At 44.6% G+C, this 21,591-nt stretch overlaps 1 protein-coding gene across 1 annotated transcript; it reads right to left on the bottom strand.

Moving 5' to 3' along the window:
- Positions 1 to 5,586: 5,586 nt before the first annotated feature.
- Positions 5,587 to 16,792, bottom strand: CCDC61 (coiled-coil domain containing 61). Its single transcript, XM_075260512.1, has 13 exons — positions 16,645 to 16,792; positions 15,142 to 15,224; positions 13,986 to 14,146; positions 13,754 to 13,906; positions 13,303 to 13,513; positions 11,566 to 11,648; positions 11,278 to 11,477; positions 9,588 to 9,666; positions 7,710 to 7,768; positions 7,295 to 7,370; positions 7,110 to 7,179; positions 6,925 to 6,997; positions 5,587 to 6,138 (listed from the first exon to the last, which is right to left on the bottom strand). Exons 1-13 carry the CDS (start codon positions 16,790 to 16,792, stop codon positions 6,044 to 6,046), a joined length of 1,491 nt encoding a protein of 496 aa, XP_075116613.1. The 3' UTR covers positions 5,587 to 6,043.
- Between the last annotated feature and the right edge of the window lie 4,799 nt (positions 16,793 to 21,591).

The following is a 21,591-nucleotide window of genomic DNA, read 5'->3' as shown; positions in this document are numbered from 1 at the left end:
TACGTTCCCCACCCCTGCTTTAGGCTAAGGCCCCACATAGGTCCAATCGGGGCGTTCACCCTACATGGGGCCCCGGGCTTAATCTGCAATTAATCACAAAGTTATTGATAACTACAGAACTATACCAGCTCTAGTACATCATGTTCCCCACCCCACCCCATCCCGTACCCCCCCCCCCCACCACCTATATACTTTCTATACTCTGCCTTCACCTCTTAAATCTTACTTATACATATCCATATAAATGTGTCAGCACTAAAAATGTTTATCCCTTTTCTTTAAAAGCCCATAAAACCTACAGTCTGCAGCTTATAAAACGTGCAGAGATATGGCCAAGGTAAGCAGAACTGGAGATGTAGGAGATAAATGTAGACGTCCAACAATTCCTTCGAAAAACGCTATATCCCTCTCCCCTGGCTGATAACTGGGAACAATAGCTTGCATATAGGGCAGTCTGAGGTGCACCTGTACCTGCAGCCGAATACTGCGGTGCAGGTGCTAGAAGGGGATTTGCAGCCAGCCAGGCAAATAACCGGGCAGATAGATGTGCAGATATAGATAGAAATCTCATTCTTTCCATGTCTCTCTCCCTATTCATAAGTTCCACATGCTCTAAATATAAACATCCGATAACTCTCCGCACAGGAATGTAACCAAACATAGTGCAGATCAGCGCACATCATTTAACCCTCCCTGCCAGGCACAAACCAACGCTGGACAACGCAGACGCAGCTGGCAGAACGTTTAACCCTTGCCTGCCCGCCAGCCAGTATTGGCCCCGGCTATTGGCAGGGCAGATAACACCGCCTTAACAAAAGCAAACGATTAAGCCCTTGCCAGAGACATGCACAGCATCAGTGTCATGCCCACAGAGAACAGGCGGCGTGCCAGGGAACAGAATTGGATCAGACCTAGCCCATGTAATATGAAGATCCTTCCTGATGATCGTACAGAATAGTCATTTGTCTGACAATGACTTCTCAGGCTAGAATGAACATCATACGGCCAACCAATCTGTGCCCGGCGCCCATAATCTGCGCACAGAAGGGGTCACTCATTGGATATCGCTGGTCTGATTTCTATATATATTCATGCTTGATCCAGAAGACTCTGCAGAGTATCCACCCGGCTCCTGCAGAACATTGCACTCATGACAGGAGCCTGCAGGGATAGAAGGGTTTCATCTTAAAGATCTGCATTTATTGAAAGATGTTAAAACAAGATATTGTAAGAACTCCATCAGCGCTTACGCAAGTCACCGCCACATGCTGGATCTTGAACATATAAAGTAAACTCAGTGTCAGTGTGCTGCAGTAAAGGGTTCATATAGTTTTAACACAAATCTATGGGCGGATTGAATAATCCTAATTTTTTTTTAGACAGTGTAAAATTAGACTAGAGAGTCTAAATATGTGCCAGATTTACCGTAGTGGCCCCTGCTGGAGGATCTGGGGCAGCTTTAGACACTTTTGTCTAACTTTATACCACCTATTGGGTAACAGGATAGCATACTTCCCAAAAGACAAAGTGGGATAGTCTGGAATCTTCAGGTGCGGTAATGAGTGATGTCATCATATTGTGCCTAAGGTTCCCAGAGGCAGTGGTGAAGCAGAGAGCAGATGCCTCCTGCTTCACCATTTTGTTCACCTCATCTGCATCCAAGCCTTGGGTTCCGACTCAGGGTAACGTGATTGGAACCAGCACCCACAACCAGAGTCAATCCATGTCCTCCCTCCTCTCCCATATTCACTGGTATTACCTGTACTATGAAGATGGCTTTACTATTACAATGATCTAGTCCAATGGTCTCAAATACGCAACCCCTGAGGCTGTCATCTTCTGTCTTCTTCCTGTAGGTAGAACTGGGGAGAAAAGAACCCCAACCCAGTTCTAAAGCTTTCCAAGCATATAGGCACCGCCGCTCTCTTCGCCTGGAGCATGAAAAGAGAGCATGCCCAGAAGCAAAGAGGTAAGTACTGGCTGCAGGCCATTGGGGGACAATGAACTATGTAGGGTCACTACTAGGGGAATCTTAAACTGTACGGGGCCACTGCTGGCACTCTTTAACAATAGACTTGTATAGAATCTGAAGTGTGGTCTATCAATTTCTAAATTTTTATATGTGCAGCCCATTTGACCGGCCAAGTTTGAGTCCCCAGACCTAGTCAGTCAGTCCAGGTAGATAGTGGTGATCACAAGAGAAGGTGGATTGACTTCTGGTTCCAAAAAAACGTGCCTCGGGGAACCAGGGTCTAGTTTGTGTCACAGGAATTTAATTTAATAAACCAGAGGAGCTTTGCAGCTTCTGCCTGACCTTGGCTGTCAGCCACTTATAAAGGAGTCAGGCTGTGGAAAAAGATGCGATAGTGGCTGTCTTAAAGAGGACCGTTCCTGACTGTCAGGAACGTCCTTCTGACTGTAAAGCGCTACGGTACCGGGACCGAAAGCTCTTTACCCGGGGCACAAATCGGGAAAGCCAACAGTGCGCTGAATTCAGTGCACTATCAGCTTTCCAGCAGTATATAGAACTACCTGTGCCCAAATCGGTGAAAGGTCCTCTTTAACTATATGGGACAGTGACTGACAATACCTGTAAAGCGCTGCGGAATATGATGGCGCTATATAAGCAAAATAATATACTGGAAAGACTATGTACTGTCCAGCCATATATTTGTACATTGTCAGCCCTTAGGGTTTGTTCACACGGAGGAATTTGGCGCTAAATTTCAGGCAGGATGTGCTGAAACCAGACTCCATTCATTTCAGGAAGAGTCAGGTGTCAATTTTACAACATCAGCATCCTGCACAATCTCTAGGTAGATTCCACCTGATTAACGTCAATGGGATTTAAGGGATTGTCCAGGTACAACTTTTAAAAGTTTAAATAAGCTGAGGGCAGTGGAGGAGAAAAAAAACAAAAAAAAAAAACCCAAAACACTCACCTGTTGCTCCAGTGTCATCTGCTTTCATGAATTTCTTATGGCATTTTGCTGAAGGCACTGATTGGCTTCCGTGGTCACGTGACCGCTGAGGTCATTCGGCGGCCTCAGAAAAGGGATCCATGATGTCATAGGTAGTGACATTCAGGCCCTTCGCTCATTGGCCTCAGCGGTCATGTGATAAATGAGGTCAATCAGCAACTTCAGGATGACACCAGAAGACGCCGCTGGAGCAGATGAACCAGGAGGACCCCGGAGCAACGGGGACAGGCGAGTATTTTTTTTTATTTTTTTTCACTTGTGCCAGCTTATTTAAACTTTAAAAGGGATGTCCATTTTTTTTGCCTGGACAACCCCTTTAAATGGAAGCAGAAAACACCGCCTGGCAGGAGCGGATTTTGATGCAGATTTTGGATAAGCAGAAAATTAAACTTCAAAATCCTGAAGCTAAATTTTTCAGCTAGGAAAATTTCTTTTGTGTAAACTGCCATGTAGGGTGCAATGACATGGCGGAAAATGGTGCTGAATTTGATGTGGAATCCGTGTCACATTCAGCGCTTAAAAAAAAAAAAAAAAAAAAAAAAAAAAAAAAGCCTCCCATTGACATCAATGGGTTCCTTTTTATAAAAAGGAAACTATTGAAGTCAATGGGAGGATTTTTTTCAGCACTGAAATTCCTCACCACTTTCCTCCGTGTGAACTGCCAGTTAGGTTCACAAGAGGAATTTCTCTTCACTTTCCACTGCCATTTTGCGGCCACGACATCGGCATTCGGTCGCTTTTTTCCACCGCTGGTCAGGTCTAGATGAATGAGCCTAAGCAGGGAGTCCCGAGTCGCAGCCAGATGGAGAAGGATGCTTTTTTTTTTTATTTTATTTTTTTCAGCATTTTGCTGCGATCTCAGTTTGAAACAGAATCTGGGTGGAATCTGCCATGGAGTTGGGAGCAGAATCCCCCCCCAAATCAGTATGAAAATCCTGCATGTGAACGGCTCCTTACACGTCATTTTTCCCAAACTGAACCCCAAGTTTGCAGACTTCTATATTACAACTAAAATAAAGTAAACTTTACAAAGCTACTATGAAGAGCTATTATAAAGTTTGACAGGCGTGCGGAGCCCCTCCCCCCATTCACAGCAGCGCAAAATAAAGACAATTTAGTATTTCGGATTATATACAAATATATTTTAAAACATTTCACATTCAGAACATTAAAATCCAAGTCAAATAAATAAAATCTCTCACATTTAAAAAAAAAAAAAAAAAAAAACCCATCCACCCACCAAACAACAAAATGCTGCGACTAGTCAGAAAAGAGGCTCGATGTACAGCAACACTCGCAGCGCAGATTCATCTCATCTCTACTGCACACTGGGGAATGTGTAAAAAAATACCACCATGAATGGCGGTAGTATAACCAGATCCTGCACGATATGCCATGGACAGAGGATCGGTCACTTCTCCATATAGATCAGATTTAGAAAATACTTGTGTCGTTCCTCTGTTATTCTTCCTGGAAATACATGACATAAACCACCAACTCTGTGTAACACCTAATTGTCAATATATTCAGAAATTTCTAGGAAGAGCAAGAGAGGAACAGCACAAAGTTCTAAGAAAAGGTGCCCAAGAATTGTGCAATGATTGTGTATGGAGGGAATCCTCTGCCATAGATACTAGATCATAGTTATCTGTAGGAATATTGAGCACGTAACACGGCTGCAATATGTACAGTCCTGGAATGGTCTTCATCTGTAGGAATCACAAAAAATAAAAAATCTGCAAAAGGGTAAATTCACGCGTGAAATTTTTGCAGCAGGATCCAGTGCAAAAATTCTGCCTATTCATTTCAATGGGATGCAGAGGGATCCTGCCCAATCTTTGAGCAAATTCCACCCAGGCCTCCCATTGAAGTGAATGAGCGAAGGAGAGCTGCACCATTTTCGCCATAGATTTAGCATTCTGGGCCCTGCCGCAAAATCCACCACTTTTATATATCAAACAGCTGATAAAAGTATCTTCAGACACTTGAGCAAATGATTCCCTGTATGGGTAGTCGATGCCCAGGTGAGCGCCTAGTCATTACTAAGCACTGCTCAGTGTATTCTGTATTGGCTGTGATTAGTAGTGCAGGTCAGGCCCATTCACTGGAACTACAATGTCAGATATAGTCACTACACAATGATGACTGCGCCTGGTCCATGACGGAAACCCCTTTCAGATTCCCATTGTTGGTCCTAGTGCGCGCCCTCTATTTTTGCTGGCACGGTGCACTGTGTAATGCCATCCAGGATCATAACTCAATGGGGGGTCCTGTAGAATGGATCCAGTCTAGTGGTCATTGCTCTGATAAAAATGGAAGCCATGAAGTTAGTGTGACCAGAGCCTCAGCGTTCAAGCTGAACTGAAGCATCATGGGTATTATGGCCAGCTTACTAAAGGGAACCTGTGACATGGAAAATGCAGCATGTTATAGAGCAGGAGATATGTAGGTTTAGTATAACCTGTCATTTATCGGTTGAGGAGTCCAGTGGGCGGTCCTATCTCTGTACGTAGTCATGGAGGGGAGTCTGTCACTCACTGAACTCAGCACAGAACAAAGATTTCAATGGTTAAATAAGTTATATTAAATCTTTTCCAACAAAACTGCATCGATCTGCTCTGTAACATGCCGAATACAGAGTGAACAGGTTTCCTTGAATGCGCCTTCCATATGCTGCTGCCATCATACACACATAAATACATATACGCACATCTATAAAACATGACCTGGAATATCAGACTTGCAGGATCTGCCATGAGCTTGTATCACTGAAGGCAGAGGGCGAGAGAAAACCTTATTGCGATGACATCACAGTTCACTTTAGAGAGTCGTTTCAGCTGCTGACCCCGCAGTTCGACACTATTGGGGCAGGAAGGAAACGCTTCACGTAAACTGGACCTCAAATTTCCCTGATTATGTAGAATTTAGCAAAGAAAAAGAAAAAAAAATCACATGTAATATGCATTTAGTTCCTGAAATCCATAGGCACAGCCTGACACTTTCACTGTGGGGTCATGGAAGATTGTCGGAACTGATTCATTCGCCACTTCAGAGCTGCCATCTTAGATGCGGGTGTCCAGATTTCTCATGTAATCTTGTAATGCTTGCAGTCGGGCATCAATATCTGAGAGGTCAGAGAGAGGGTCAAAGTGGTTTTCTGGATTTGGAGAAAGACATGAACATTGAAGTCAGGTGAGACGGGTGCGGTTTTACACTGGTTACTGCAAGATTGTAATGTGCAAAAGTTTTAGGCAGGTGTGGAAGACAATCCTGCAAAGTGCAAAAGCTTTCAGAAACAGAAGTATTGTAAGTTTATTTCTGTCAATGAACAAAAACGCAAAGTGAACGAACAAAAGAGAAATCTAAATCCCATCAATATTTATTGGGATAAACGTCATGGGGGAAAATCTCTATTAGACCGAAAAGAACGCTACTAACAGATTTATCTGACCACATTAATAGTAGCGTACACTTCACCTCCATTAGAGGGATTTTCCAGGACTTGCATATCGATCTATTTTTCAGACAGGTCATCAATATGTGATCGATGGGAGTCCCAACACCCACAACCCCACAGTTCAGCTTAATAGGCCACAGAATTTGAATGAACAATATGGCTTCTTAGGGAGCCTTCACACGGAGTTTACACTCACTTATTCTGAACGTAAAACTCGTTTAGAATGAGCGTAAAAAACAGCTCCTATTGACTTGAATAGGTGCCGACATACGTGCATATTACATTGAAGGCAATAGGTAAAAAAACAAAAAACCTCCCATTGATTTCATTAGGGAGCGTACGTATGCCGGCACCCATTCACATCAATGGGATCTGTTTTTTTACGCTGCTCACTCTGAACGAGTTTTACGTTCAGAATGAGTAAGAAATGGATTCGGAGAAATGAACCTGAAAGGTGTGAAATATTTTAGCAACTTCTGCACGTACCCTTCTCGGTTTTCCGATCATATGTCGGGGTGCTGGAAAGTCTCTTCTTTGCTGGTAATCGATCTTTCTTGCCCTGCAAAATAGGGGTGACAAAAAGAGGAATTTACTAAATTCGTGGCCATGTATCAGGCTAACAAGAGGAAGCCTGGGATTGCTTAGCTAGTTGCGGTAGACCGAAAACTTACGCCGTTGCGACTGTTCCAGGATGAATGAGTGAAGGGTTTCCTGCCACGTGTTGCTGGTTTTCTTTCACCGCTGTAACATGGCAAGTGCAGATCATGAATAACATGGAATCTTCCATACACAGGTAGTGAGGTCTGACAAGTCAGGCTGTGGGGTATATAGTATATAGCAATGGAGCGTCCATTACCTGCTGCGGAGAGGCTGAGCATAGTCCATTTCATCCCCAGAGCTTTGATATGAGCAACGACTTCTAACACTTTCAACTGTAAGACATTAGATATAATGGGACACATCTATCAAAAACCTCAAACTTTGGAGCCAGATACAACTCTTATATAGAGAAGCAAGCAAAAGAATGAAAGAATGCAGGATTTCACAGAAAGGAACCAAAATTGGTTAATTTGGTCAAAAGTTTAGATACGCTTTAAGTTTTTTCACTTCGTATGGAATCATAATGGGTCTGGCAGGTTTCGGTGGCATCATGACACTCAGCTATTCTGAACGGTATGACATGTGGAGTCTAAAAGCTCATACAGGGATAGTCCTCACTCATGTCCATGGAGAAAGACCTACGTGCAGACATGCCGCCTTTTATGGCTCACCTGATGAGCTGCGCCTCTGGTCTCTTATACTGGAGGGAGAGCCGGAAACCCGTCGACATCTAAATACATAAAAAGTATCATATATAAGACATGGCGGTGGTGGAACTGCTGGTATAATACAGACTGTTAGGGCTAGCTCACACGGGGGGGGGGGGGGGGATTTTGGCACCCAGACTGACGTGGGGAGCTGCGTCACTCTTGGGTCAAAACCCGCCTGCCACGACTGTCGTGGTTTCCCATGAATGGGCCTAGTCCAGAGGTTTCTGCCGCCAGGCGGAATCTGCCTGAAGAAAGGGCAGCCCGCTCCTTTTTTCTGCTAGCGGTCTCCATAGACCACCATTGTGAGGGGGCGGATTATGACGTGGATTACGCGCCATAATCCGCCCCCTCTGTGCCCGTGCCCTTACAAAGGCTTCAAGTCCTTTCATTTTATTGTACTACATAGAAGTGCCAGAACCCAATACAAAGATCATTTTACACTTTGGCCATATTGAGGGAGATTTATCAAGCGAAACAGAATTTTAGCGTAATTTGTGCCAAAAAAAGAAAAAGGCTAAAATGCTGCGCACCGCATATATCAAGGGTTTTAGACCCTTTTACAACTTGCGTGACAAAACTGGGCATGGCTTCGTGTAAAGGGGTGTGGCCTAAGAGGAAGAGCCACGGTGCAAAAATGCACCACAATTTTGCCACATTTTTCTGGCACAAACTAAGCCAACTAATAGGAGGTGTAACGTTAGACGAGGCAGTCTAAGAATACGACAGATACGTCAAACACTTTGATAAATGTGCCACGCTTTAAGGCCAGGGCCCCACGTGGTCTAAACGCTGCGGGAAAAAGTGCAGCATTTTACAGGCTCTGCAATGTGGATGGGATTGTAGAGAATCCCGTCCAGTCATTGCATAAAAATATATACAGCAAAAACTGTGCGATTTCCAAAACTGCCACATTGTTGGAAATTGCAGCATGTCAATTATACCTATGGAAACGCCGGTGGTTTCCCTATAGATTTAATGGATGCAGAAAGTCCTCAGAAGAAAACACTGTGGGCTTTCTGTGATTTTTCGCTGTACCACGCTACATGGGGCCTTAGCCTCAGACTGTCTAGTCCGAGTTTGCACTGTCTAACTTTTAGACAGGGTTGATAAATCTGCCCCAGTGTTAAGATTTCCAACATCAGGAAATACTATTGTGTCTGTATGCTGGTGGTGCCACTGCTGAGACTTCCAGTGATCGGAGACCCCATATACTCCTTCTCAGTTTAAATTCAGTGTTGGTTGCACATAGAAGCTGAATTTACTGTATGGGGCCGTTCAGACAGCAGAAAATGAAGAGGAAATCCTCTTTATTTCAATGCCGCCGGCATTCTGTCACAGCTTTCCGCTGCGGATTAGGCCCAAGTGAAAGGATCAGTAATAAGTCTTGAGACACGGACCTCGGCTAAAATTGGCCAGGGCATCTGCAGCAAGATCAAGCAGGAAACATTTTTTTTTTTTTTTTAGCATGCTACTGTGATCTCTGCCCCCCATTGAAAACAATGGGAAGAAGAATTCGCCTCTGATTTGGGGGCAGAACATCCCCTTATGGGACTAACAGATAGCTGGGCACTGTACTTGGCTTCTCTTCCACAGTCCCATAGATAGGATTGAAGGAACAGAATACATTTACAACTATGACTCCTTTCAGAGGTACATGGGACCCCGTTCTCCTTGTTGTTGGGGGTCCCTGCACCTTTGCAAATGAACTGAAACTCTGATCGCTCTGTAAGGAAAACATTTACCAAACATTGGTCACTTCTCTAATAGGATGCCAGATTTATTTTTCAGGTGCAAAACCCCTATGCACTTACCCATTTAGGAGGGTGAAGGTTCACTTACTTTTTTAAGTCCATCTCTTTCTGCTTACGTTCCTTGTCTCTGACATAGGCCGTTGGATCAAATCGAGGAGGTCGGATGGCTAAGAGGAAAGATTTTTAATAAAATGTAAAATTGGAAAGATAGGAACAAAGTAGTTCTGCAAAAAATGTTCTTAAACTTTTTGAGTACAAGTAAGATTTTTCGGTTTTTATTATGACTGTAATGCAGCATTCATAGATTGTGTGTCCATCTACAAGAAGCCCATTGTTTTTATAAGGGCTCCCTTAAGTCCTAAATCTTGTTTCCCGGTCAGCAGATGCAGGACATGACAACATTGCTCTATGAAAGCAGCGCACACACTGTCATAATGTAAGAGAGAACAAAGCAGCCATTATGGCTCCTTCCCCTGACCAATCATCATATACCGTCATCTGTTTAGTACAAGGCAAACATCCAACTGGTTGCTAAGACATTCATTCAGCTCATAGACTTATTGACAATAAGCAAGATGCGCCCAGACAGAAATGTCAGATTGCTGCAAAATTCACCATGCAGTTATATCTCAGGCAGATCTGCAAATGAATACAGGTATGATCTGATTAGATACTGGGGCTTGCCACAAGAGGGCATAAAAGTGCTTCTACTGCTGCCCTATAAAATGGCTCTCAGAGGCTACTTTTGGGTAGTGTACCTCTAGGTGAAAGATTGCTGATATCTAGACATGATCATGATCTACTTTCCTGTCCGCAAGACTTGTGTGGAGACTGCGAAGAAAGCACACGGACCCCATTAGAGTCTAGGAGTTCTGTGTGCTTTCATAAGCTCACCGCTTGTCAGTGCATTCGGTAGTCCCCATGAGGACTCCCCGAATGGATTACCGCAGATGTGAAACAGGCCTCAAAGACATTTTGCCAAGATGGCAGACTTGGACTGAGGGAAGCCAGACAGCGGTTTTGATGAATGGTCCACTATCTAGGCCATTCTGACCTAGGTTATAAGATGTATATGCACACATGAGGAACAGGTTCTGAAAAGCTCAGACAGATCCCTACTAGAGAGGATCAGTTGATCTTCCAACAAACCTGGACCGCTACTGACTGGAACCAGTGATAAATCCAGGTTCTGTGGGATCAACAGTTAAGTTTGAGTATGAAGGCCTGGTGGTGAGTGAGACACTGCCCCCTGCTGGAGTGATGATCTGTAAAAGCCATTCCATGCCACAGTCCATCATTCTTAGTAGTGACACTGCCACCAAATGTGTTGTCTCTCATGACAGGGATTCCTACTGACTTTTTCAGCAGGATAATAGTCATACTCACAGCATGGGTTCCCTAGGAATGTCTCATTGGATTACAACACTTCCTTTGCCTGCGCGGTCGCCAGATTTATCGGCAATCAAGCATTTAAACGACCAGGTGGGACACAGCTTCAGCAACCTACAAGTGGGCAGGACCTACAGGCCCAACAGCAACATCTGTGGACAAGTGGGTCACAGGATACCGTACAGAACCTGTATACCTCCATGCCCAACAATATATTCTCTTTTATTCAGGTTTCAAGCGGTGTACTAGAGCCTCCGCTCTGCTTCTCCTTCACTCTAATATTAGAATCAGGGGAGTCAGAAAGAATGGCTGTCGGCCAAAAAAGGTCATAGTTGAAGATGCCAGAACTGATGTCCCATGTGCATTATAGGTCTAGAAACATTACTTACCCACAGGGGATGGGGATAATCTTGGCTGCCTAGTGAGACTCCTTCCCTCTCGGGAACTAGTTCCACTTCTCTCCCTATCTCGTGATGTGGACCTCTCTCTTCTTGCAGAAGTCTCTCCCCTGGACGAGCTACGATGAATAGGACCCCGACCTGCCGAGCCGGAGCGACTCTGTGGGGATGGGCCTGTAGGCGTCACTCGCCTGTAAAACGAATGAATGACAAATATTAAATAATAAAATTATATATATATGCTGCAAATAACAGACCACTCCTTCTCCCTCGACTCACCCTCTTTTATACATTGCCAGTTCTGTACTTAGACTTTTCACCTTCAGACGAAGGGTCCTCTCCGCCGTTCGCAGTTCTTCTAGCTGAATTGAAACAAAGTAAAGAAATAAAGGAGTGTCAGATATTTTGGGACTAGATAATCATAAAGTTGCTTTAGGTTTTCTACTTTTTCTGCAACAGGCCATATAACCAGTGAGGCCCTGTCATCGAACATTAGTGCCTGCCCTCAAAACTATTCATATGGGTAATTGGGTTCAAACCCCTCAGGCATACACCAAAACTTTGTGAAGAGTCTTTTAGGAAAAGAGGGATCAATTTTAGCCAGAAAAGAATAAAGGCTTATTTATACAGCCGTGCAAGTCCACAGACAGGACTTATTAAGGCGGCAGTGAATAAAGAGCCATCACAGGAACATTATAGAAACCATGTATGGAAATGAGTGTATTCACAAGGCTCTATGTACGTTTTGTCAGGAAAACGGACAGCATGTCAGTTTTATGTCCATGTCGTTAACAAAATGGCCAAGCGAACAGACACAGTTACGTGACTTCAACGTGTTCTCGAAACAGCTGTGTGACAGATGTCACATGGCTGTTTTTCACTGTTGTGTGAATAAGCCTTAAAGGGGTCCTATCATTGGATTCCCTTTTTTTTTTCTCCCCAACACGTAGGTATAGCCTTAAGAAAGGCTAGTCTCCTACTTTTAGATGTCTTCTCCGCACCGCCATTTATTAGAAATCTGAATATTCTTCGGTATGCAAATGACTCCTCTCGCAACACTGGGGGCGTCTCCAATGCTGTGAGAGAACTCTCCAGCGCTGCTCCATTTTCTTCTGAAACGGCCTCTCCGTGTCTTTCTCCATCCGGGGTTTCAATTTTCTAGGCCTCGGGCAGAGCCAACTGTGCATGCCCAGACCACAAGAAAATGGCCGCTTGCCATTAAGCGGTCATTTTCTTGTGGCCCAGGCATGCGCAGTTGGCTCTGCCTGAGGCCCGAGGCCTAGAAGAAACCCAGGACGGAAGAAGATGCAGGGAGAGGGTGTTCCAGAAGAAGATAGAGGCGGCGCTGGAGAGTTCTCTCGCAGCATTGGGGATGTCCCCCGTGCTGTTTGAACGCTGGGGACTGCCCCCAGTGCTGCAAGAGAACTCATCTGCATATCGAAGAAAACCCAGATTTCTACCGAACGGCAGCGCGGAGAACACATCTAAAGGTAGGAGAAGAATGGCCTTTCCTAAGGCTATTCCTACGTGTTAGGGAGAAAAAACCAAAAAAAAAAAAAAAAGTTTTATATTTCATATTCGCTTGTATAAAATCAATGATAAAAGAAAATGTAAGACTTTCCCGCTCCCCCTCCCTGCTTAATTGCTCAATTCACTGTCAGATCTGTCATCAGTGAAGACAGGTTAGTAGATTACAGTTAGATCAGATTAGATACAGGTCTATAGAGAGGGGAGGGGAAAGGAGGAGCAGAGCGAGAGAGAACAAACAGAAACATGCTGCTACAGATAACATTAAGTGTTTTAGCTGATTTTTTAGCAATTTTCCAAAAGTAATAAACTCCATCTTTTGTGAAATGACACTTCCCAGCACGCACACTAGCTCCTCTATTCTTAGTATTCCTACAGAAGTGAATGGAGCATGCTGGAGTGCTGAAGGTTGCAGGCCCGTGCTATGGAGTTTGCCCAAACTGGTGTAAATAGACTGATCAATCTGCTCCAGTTTCTAGAATGTTTTACCTCCTCTGCTAACCGCCTACATTCCTCCTTCTTCTTGCTCGCCAGTCGCTGACTTCTGCTCCTCTCTTTCTGAAGCTCTAGCTCTAAAGTCTGCACCGCTCTCTTCAGGATACGGATATGGCTGGCTTCTTTGCCATTAGGAATTTCCACATCCTGCAGCCTCTGTAACGCAAGATCTGCCTCCTGTTTTTCCTGCGTCATCCGTTGGAGCCTAGTAAATGAGGAACACACCAAGCAAAAGTTTTAATATTTCATGTCAGAGGAAGAAGTCAATGGAAACAATGAAGTGTTCATTAAAGGGGCTGTCCAGTGGGATAAAAGTGTTCAGAAAAGGGACCGACTAAATGTCAGAACAGCAGTGGCAAGGGAGGATAGTGATGAATATATATTTTTTTTTTTCTAAAATACCGTTACAACCCCTTTAAAACCCTGGAATTATGTTTATACTGACTCTTCTCTCAGTCGCCGGATCTCAGTCTCCCTGCTTTCCTCACTTGGTGCTAGTTTCAGCGCAGCCAGTTCATCTTTCAATCCTCGAATCACTTGTCTTAAGTAGACAGGGTCTGGTTTACCAATGTAGGGAAGCGGGAGGGGATAATGTATCCTGCAAAAATATACTGACATCAGCAAAAGAGAAGATAGCAAGTGAACACTTATACATGAGAGGCGTGAAGAAGATTCACCTGTCAAATTCCACTGAGTAGATAAGTATCAAGTATCGCTTGGATGTAAGCGACGAGCTTCGGGCCGGGGGAGCCGGACGCTGCGCTCCTCCAGCTTTCCTATGGCGAAGCAACTCCAGGTCAGCGTATGTCAAGAGGTCTAGGGTTACAGATTCGCTGCACTAGGAAGAAGATACAAAATCATTAGATGATTTTAGGGAATCTACAGTAACTAGTACATAAAGAACTAGCGCTTACTCTGAGCAATTCTCTACATGCAGGTGCAAATTATAGGGGTTGTCCCACTGTAGACCCTTATCCTCTGTTCAAAGGATACGGCCATAAGAGTCTGATCTCTGAGGTTTCGACCACCAGGACTCCCAGCAAACAGGAGAACTGAGGTCCGCAAAGGCCGGGTACCCCATGTGAATGGAGTGATGGTGCGCATGCGTGGCCACAGTTTCTTCTATTTCTATGTGACTTCCTGGACAATGATCTCCAGCAGTCCCATAGAAGTGAGTGAAGCAAAGGCCATGCATGCAAACCATGGGAGCTGAATACTGAAGACCCATTCAATATCTGACTGGTGGAAGTTATGACATCCAGGACACCCACAGGTCATTTGCTCAAATAGCAGAACTTTGTTTCTGATTAAAGGGGCTCTATCAGCAAAATCATGCTGCTAGAGCCCCACATATGCGTGAATAGCCTTTAAAAAGGCTATTCAGACACCGGTAAAGTTATATTACACTACCCCCCTTTTTAAAGGCTATTCACACATGTGGGGCTCTAGCAGCATGATTTTGCTGATAGAGCCCCTTTAATAGAAAAAGTAACGACACGCAGCTCAGTCCCATACTAGGGACTTGAGCTGGTTTGTAATACCAAACACAGCCACAAACCAGAATACGTTGCTGTGTTTGGCATTCAGTGAAGAGATACAGCACCCACCCAAACACTGCAAACAGCTGATCAGTGCCAGGTGTCAAATCCCCAATGATCTGGTACCGATCAGATTATCAATACCCCTTTATTCTTTGATAGTTCACATTATGTAACTCTTTGCATGAAACACACTTCCTGGATGACGTTATTAAAAGAAGGTCATTGTACTCGCAGAACCTTTGCTTTCACATAACCACAACACTTACTGGTTACTTATGATGAGAAAAGATACCTGGGTAAGAGCGGAGTGCAGCATATTGCAGAAGATGGAATACTGCTTAAAGTTTCCTGTCTTGTGAGTGAGATCTTCTATAACTGGCAAGAGATACAGATCAGAATAACATTAGACATAATCCAGATAAGGATACCAATTACAAAGCTTTTTACTGCACATATGTAGGAAGCCCATGTATGTTTTCTCCATGTTTGGCGGGTTCTCTCATGGATTCCAGTTTCCTCCCATGACACTGGTCCGAGTTTCAGGCAGGGAAGTTAGGTAGAAAGTCCCACTGAAGACCAGGACCGCAGAATATGTTACTGTTATAGTAGCCACAGAAATAAACCACTTGCACACACTAATAGGAATAGCAAAAGTCCCTTATTTAGTATGATTGAAAAATTCAGTCTTCTACAGGTTGGAGCCGTCTGAAAACAGAACACGGCAGCAGCCTATCATCTGCGAACTGCATGTAGATTAAAGGGGTTGTCCAGTCTCAGACCAATATTGAGAGACCAATGTAATTGTTTGTATAATGAACAGTGCTACAATTTCCTAATATACTTTCTGTATCAATTGCTCACAGCTTTCTAGATCTCTGCTTGCTGTCATTCATGCTACTTACTTCTAGTGGATAAAACCAGTCCATGGTCATGTGATGTACAGTCCATGGTCATGTGATGGACACAGGTGCACAGCTCGTTACAATCACAGCCCAGTAATCTACTGGTAACGAGCTGTGCACCTGTGTGTCCATCACATGACCACGGACTGATTTTTATCCACTGGAAGTTCAACTAGGTTTACACTAGCGCTGGGCCCCCACCAGATCTGAACAACAGAGAGCTAGTTACACCTAAGCCCAGCAGACCCCACTGACAATAATGGGGTGCGTTGGAGTGTCTGATGTTTTGAAACTGAAAGCAGCAGAGAAAAAATTAATTTGCTGATATTCAGCGATCTCTGCAATGGAATCTCTGAACAAGATCTCTGATGCAGATGTGAACCCAGCATAAGCAGAATGAAGAAGATTGCAATGGTTACCCACTGGTGAACTTGTAGCGGCTAACCTGTTGTGATCTCTGTGTGTCGTCAGCCCAGTTACTGGACAACTCACAAAGGAAGCTGCAACATAAAAAAATAAATCATACTCACCTGTCCCCAGCGCCACTGTTGTCTGTTCAGTGTGCCTTCACCTGTGGAAATCGTGCACTACATGCAACCACTGAGGCCAATCTGTGGCTGGCTGGAAAGGACCCTTTGACAAACTCACAAACATCACTTGGTCCTTCCCTGCCGCACAGGACTTCCGGAGGTGAAGGCAAGTCGTCCGCCTGCAACTGTGGTGGAGGACACTGGAATATGGTTTCCGTTTTTAATATTAAACCTTCCCTGGCTGCCTCAAGGACTTGTCCAACTCCAAAACAACCCCTTCAAAGGGGCTCTGTCCATTCTGCAGCAGGCTGGACACATTGTGCATGTATAGATTGAGTGTATATACATAAAGGCTATACTCACATTCAGCATCAAACTCTGCCCTCCACTGGTCCGTAGTGACAGCATCCTCAACCTCCACCTCCAGCCGGTCTCCCGTGTCACGGATACGTAGAATGTGTTCTATGCCTCTGAATACACAGCGCGCTTCAGCTACCTCCGTGTCCTCCATAATGGATCCTGAGCAAATAAAAAATGTTGCCGAAGCAAAAAGATAAATAACCAGGTACTGAATACACATTAAAAGAGAACGACTTGTGCACTCTTTACCGTGCCCGGAAATTCAAGGGAACTTGTGCATGATGATTTAAAGGGTCATTCACGCGATTTTTCAACCATACTAGGTTTGGTATACTGACACACGCTTCTAATCCGGGGATCGCGTCTACGTCACTTTAATCTTCTGTTCCATAGGACCAGACATTAAACCGGATCCGTCCAGTGATTGACAACGGCAGACCCTGGAGTCTCCCATTAACTATAATGGCATCTGTGCGGGGGTATCTGTTATTTTTGCTCACTTGTGTTTACACAACTTTCACGCTGCAAATGTGAACATCGCCCTAGTGATGCTTTTAGATATCTACATCAGTCACCTTTCCAATGCTAAGCAACATTAAGAAATGTGAAGGTCTGACCAATGGAAAACTCTTCTATCGTATAACACATACCAGCATTCTTACACCTGACATGACAGGGGTCTTCATCTAATAATAACACTTAAAGGAACTGTCCATTAAAGGGTTTTTGCCACTATATAAACATATTTCCTATATAGAAGATAGGTGGTCGCTATTACGGGGGCGCCTGAGTTTGCAGTGTGAGGGCAGATGTGCGACCACCACTGATGGGGCGCTGTACTCACTCATCTCCATTGGACGCCATTCACACAGGGCATTTGGGGGACACCTGTTCTCATGATCACTGAGGTCTCAGCAATCGGCTAGGGTGTAATGCTATGAGTTGGAGCCCCCCTTTAAGGACAGTTCCTTTCCAGTGGTCTCTGCTGTCATAGAGGAGACCTGAGCTGGGAGAGAAGCTGCAAAGCCAGGAAAGAGGAAACGCAATGCAATAAACAGAAGCCATGTATTACTATAGCATTACACAGGACACATGACTGGCCGGAGCCCGCACAGGCCGCGCACTGCAGGACACATATGACTGTCCGGAGCCCGCACAGGCCGCGCACTGCAGGACACATGACTGTCCGGAGCCCGCACAGACCGCGCACTCTCCCACACTTACCTCCTCTCTTCCCCTTCCTTCAGCAGTTGCCCCCTCTGTCAGTTAAACCGCCGGGCTCCCCTACAACACCGCCCTGCTTTCCCATTGGTTCCTGCACGCATTAGACGCTCTCCTATTGGTTCTATCTCACGTTCGTCAGCCGTAAGCCTGCCCCTTTCCCATGCTATGTTTCTATTGGTCGAACGTTGGGGTCATGTGGTCTTCTAAGCAGCCCTTTGGAGCGTCAGCGCGTTAGTCAGGTGTCGGAAGTGTTACTAGGACAACCGCCGGGCCCTGGTCACGTGACTAATCCCCGGCACAGACGAGGCACTGGGAAGCTGGAAACGCTGTGTGGATAAACTGCAGGTCCCATGAGGCCGTGTAAATTAGGTCCTAGGGAGATGGCGGGTTATTACTGTAATCAGGCTGTCTCCATAAATGCTATTTATATATATACAGATACAGCTGCTGAGGTCTGTGCTACAGACAGGGAATCCTTGTTAAGGCTATATTCACACCATGGTTGTACAGATCAAACGTCCGTTTTTCTTGGCCATTTTGAATGTTTTTTATTGATTGCTAATATACTTGAGTCCATTGACTTATAATGTGAAAATGGACAAAAATAATAAATCCTGTTTTTTTACAATGTGTTATCTGGTTTCTACTATTTAGGGCCTATCCTAAGGATCAGTATTAGGGCCTGTTCACACCACGTTTACACGATCAGTTTTGCAGATACTAAAAACTGATGAACAACGATTTAGGGCGCCAGAACTCAGTTTTCAGGTTTCCATCTTCTGCCGACAGAAAACGGAAACCTGGCAGACTATGAGCGCCACTGACGCTAGGTTCACACCTGCGTTCTGGTCTCCGTTCTATGGTTTCCGTCTTCTGCATGCCAGAAGACGGAAAGCACAGACCGGGTGCGGCGGTGAGCGTTTTATGCTCTCCGCCGCGAAACCGAATTTTTTTATCCGGACACAGAGTACTGCATGTCCGACTCTGTGTCTGGATTATAAAACCCGGTTTCGCGGCGGAGAGTGCAAAACGCTCACAGCCGGACAGCTTTCTCACCCATTCAAATGAACGGGTGAGAGAGACTCCTGCAGGTTTCTGTCTCCTGCCTCTGTTTTAGGCAGGAAACGGAAACCTCAAGTACGGAGTGCTGGGCGCAGATGTGAACGAGCCCTGAGCGTTTTGTGAAACCGTTTTTTTTTTTTTTTTACCAGACACAGAGTACTACATGTCCGACTTTGTGTCCAGTTTAAAAAAAACGGTTTCGCCGCGGAGAGCACAAAACGCTCACCACAGGACACTTTTCAAACCCATTCAAATGCCGGCAGGTTTCCGTCTCCTGTCCAGTTTTGGGCAGGAAACGGAAACCTGCAAAACGGAGACCGGGGCGCAGATGTGAACCCACCTTTCCAAAGCATCAATGTAAGGTAAAAACGGATCTGTTTCTGTTCCGTCTTTTGTGGTTTGTCCTGCTGTTCTGTCGTACAGTAACTGATCCGTTTTTATGTCACACTGACTCCATATAAACGGATGATCATCAGTTCCCATCCATTTTCCCATCAGTTTTTTTTGTCCGCAAAACTAATCCGTTATCTTGATGATCAAAATTCACTGTAGGGATGAGGTAGGGGGACCTAAGACAAAAGATGGCACCGGGGCCCACAAGACTTTAGTTACGCCACTTGTACACAGTCAAGGTAAACATTGAAGATGCTGTATTGCCCATATGAATGCTGGCGGCTTCTTGTAACGCCTACAGGTTCAGCCATTTTCCTTGTTGTCTTTCCTTTATTCACTTCCTGCCTTCCTAAGGCCATAAACTATAACTTCTTTTTATTTTTCAAGTGTCATACCCGCTACTATTTATTTTATTTTTTACTTTTGAACTTCCATGTCATAGAAAACAGGCAACCCCAGCAACCTTCTAACTGAGCTGTTACCAGGAAAATCCATACACATTTGTATTGCTATTGTATTGTATGTCTAATACAAATATGTCCGTATTATCCAATTTCTACTATTGATGGCCTGTCAATAGAGGGGCAGCGCTGCAGTACATAAAGCCGTTGGTACAGCTTGTACGGTGAGTAAGCAGCATGGCACCCAGAATGGAAACATTACCTAGAGCCATGCTGTCCTGATACAGCTCCTATGTGGGGGTCCTAGGTGTTGGACCCTCACAGATAATATTGATCCTTAGGATAGGCCGTGAATAGTAGAAATCAGATAACTCCCCTGTCAAAAAATAGGACATGTCTCAATTTTGTCCATTTTCATGGATAAGTTAGACTTAGGGATCCATGAAATCAGTTGCCTGATGCAAAATGGCCACGAAAAATGTGCGGTTCCATTGTTTAGTCTTGAGACTATAGTCTTTAAAAAGTTAAACTGTCTATACAACACACCATACTAGTACTAGCTATAGAATAACATGAGATATCACCAGTTAAAAACACAATGAGGAATTTAAGCTTTATATTCAGTCTAGGGAAAGAGGGGGAATTGAATTTGGGTCCCCGCTGTGTAAGACAAGCTTTACCACCTGCTCAGCGCTTCTCCTCCACATGACCCAGGGCATGCATGTACATCCTGGTGCACATAGGCGTTACAGAGTTAATTGGTGACATCAGGAGTCAGACCGCCACTGACCTGATATTACTGGCCTATATTATAGTGATATACTATCAATATTCTGATCCTGGAAAACCCCTGTAAGTTAATGCCTCACACAGCAGGTCCGCTGCAGGTATCTTGTAGCTAGAGGTTGGTTTACCCTGCAAGTTGGCTGTTTTTTAACCTTTGGCATTTGTCATCATAGCTGCTATGCCAATGTCAAACGTCTGCTGACAGGTCATGTGCTTTAATATTCTTCCTTCTATTCTCTGCTTTTTTTCAGGAATCTTTTCTGAGCTGTGCTGAAGCCATGCTAAGAAGTAATAATAACAATTCAAGCTTGGTTGCAACCAAGGATAGAAAGTAAGGAAACCATTGTGGTGGAAATGTTTTGCATCACCAAATTGTGTCATTGCATGTCGCCTGTGAATGGAAAACCAACCCCATGTCAAAACAATGGTGGACTTAGAGCAGGTTGCGGGTGCAATGGAATGTAGACAGGTAACTAGTAAACTGGAACTCGGTGAGGTTAATACATGTGATGGCCGGTCATGTGATCAAACTGCTTTAACTCATTTTTAATGTCTCCAAGCAAAGAGGTAAGTAAAAGTAAACAGCGGCCATCCACTTCACTTGACAAGGTGTTAAAGGAACACCCCTCCCCCCAACATCTAATGTGTCAGCTCTGCTATTTGCCAACCTAGTCCTTCTTCTACTATGTGCCAGGCCAGTCATTCTTCACTTTTCTTCAGTGTCATGCCTGTCTTTCATCACCTTTATTAGATGCCAGACTGCAACTTTCTCGTTTCTCATGAGTCTCAGGCCAATCCCTCTTCACTTGTATAACGTGCTAGACCACTCATTCCTCAAGTCTACAAATTCCAGACCAAGTTCCCTCACCTCTCCTAGGAGTCAGACCAGTCTTCTCTTAGCGTTCGTGAGTACCAGACCAATCAATCTTCAGGTTTCCTAAGTGTCAGTCAAGAAATTGTAGACCTATCTTGCCTTAGCTTTTATGGGTGCTATACCAACCCTTCTGCTCTCCGAGGTGTCATGGGTATCAGACCAGTTCCTTATCAGCTCTGCTGGGTGCCAGATGTGTCTCTTCACTGGTCT

This window comes from Leptodactylus fuscus, chromosome 11 (assembly GCF_031893055.1).
Source record: "Leptodactylus fuscus isolate aLepFus1 chromosome 11, aLepFus1.hap2, whole genome shotgun sequence".
NCBI lineage: Eukaryota > Metazoa > Chordata > Amphibia > Anura > Leptodactylidae > Leptodactylus > Leptodactylus fuscus.
The sequence above is the reverse complement of the archived record's forward strand: the minus strand, read 5'-3'. Positions and strand labels throughout refer to the sequence as shown.

Coding starts and splice junctions, on each gene's coding strand:
- CCDC61 (XM_075260512.1), bottom strand. CDS start 16,792: ATGGAGGACACGGAGGTAGCTGAAGCGCGCTGTGTATTCAGAGGCATA. Junction 11,478..11,565: donor CTGGCAATGTATAAAAGAGG/GTGAGTCGAGGG, acceptor TTCGTTTTACAG/GCGAGTGACGCCTACAGGCC. Junction 6,139..6,924: donor TGATCGGAAAACCGAGAAGG/GTACGTGCAGAA, acceptor CTCCAAATCCAG/AAAACCACTTTGACCCTCTC.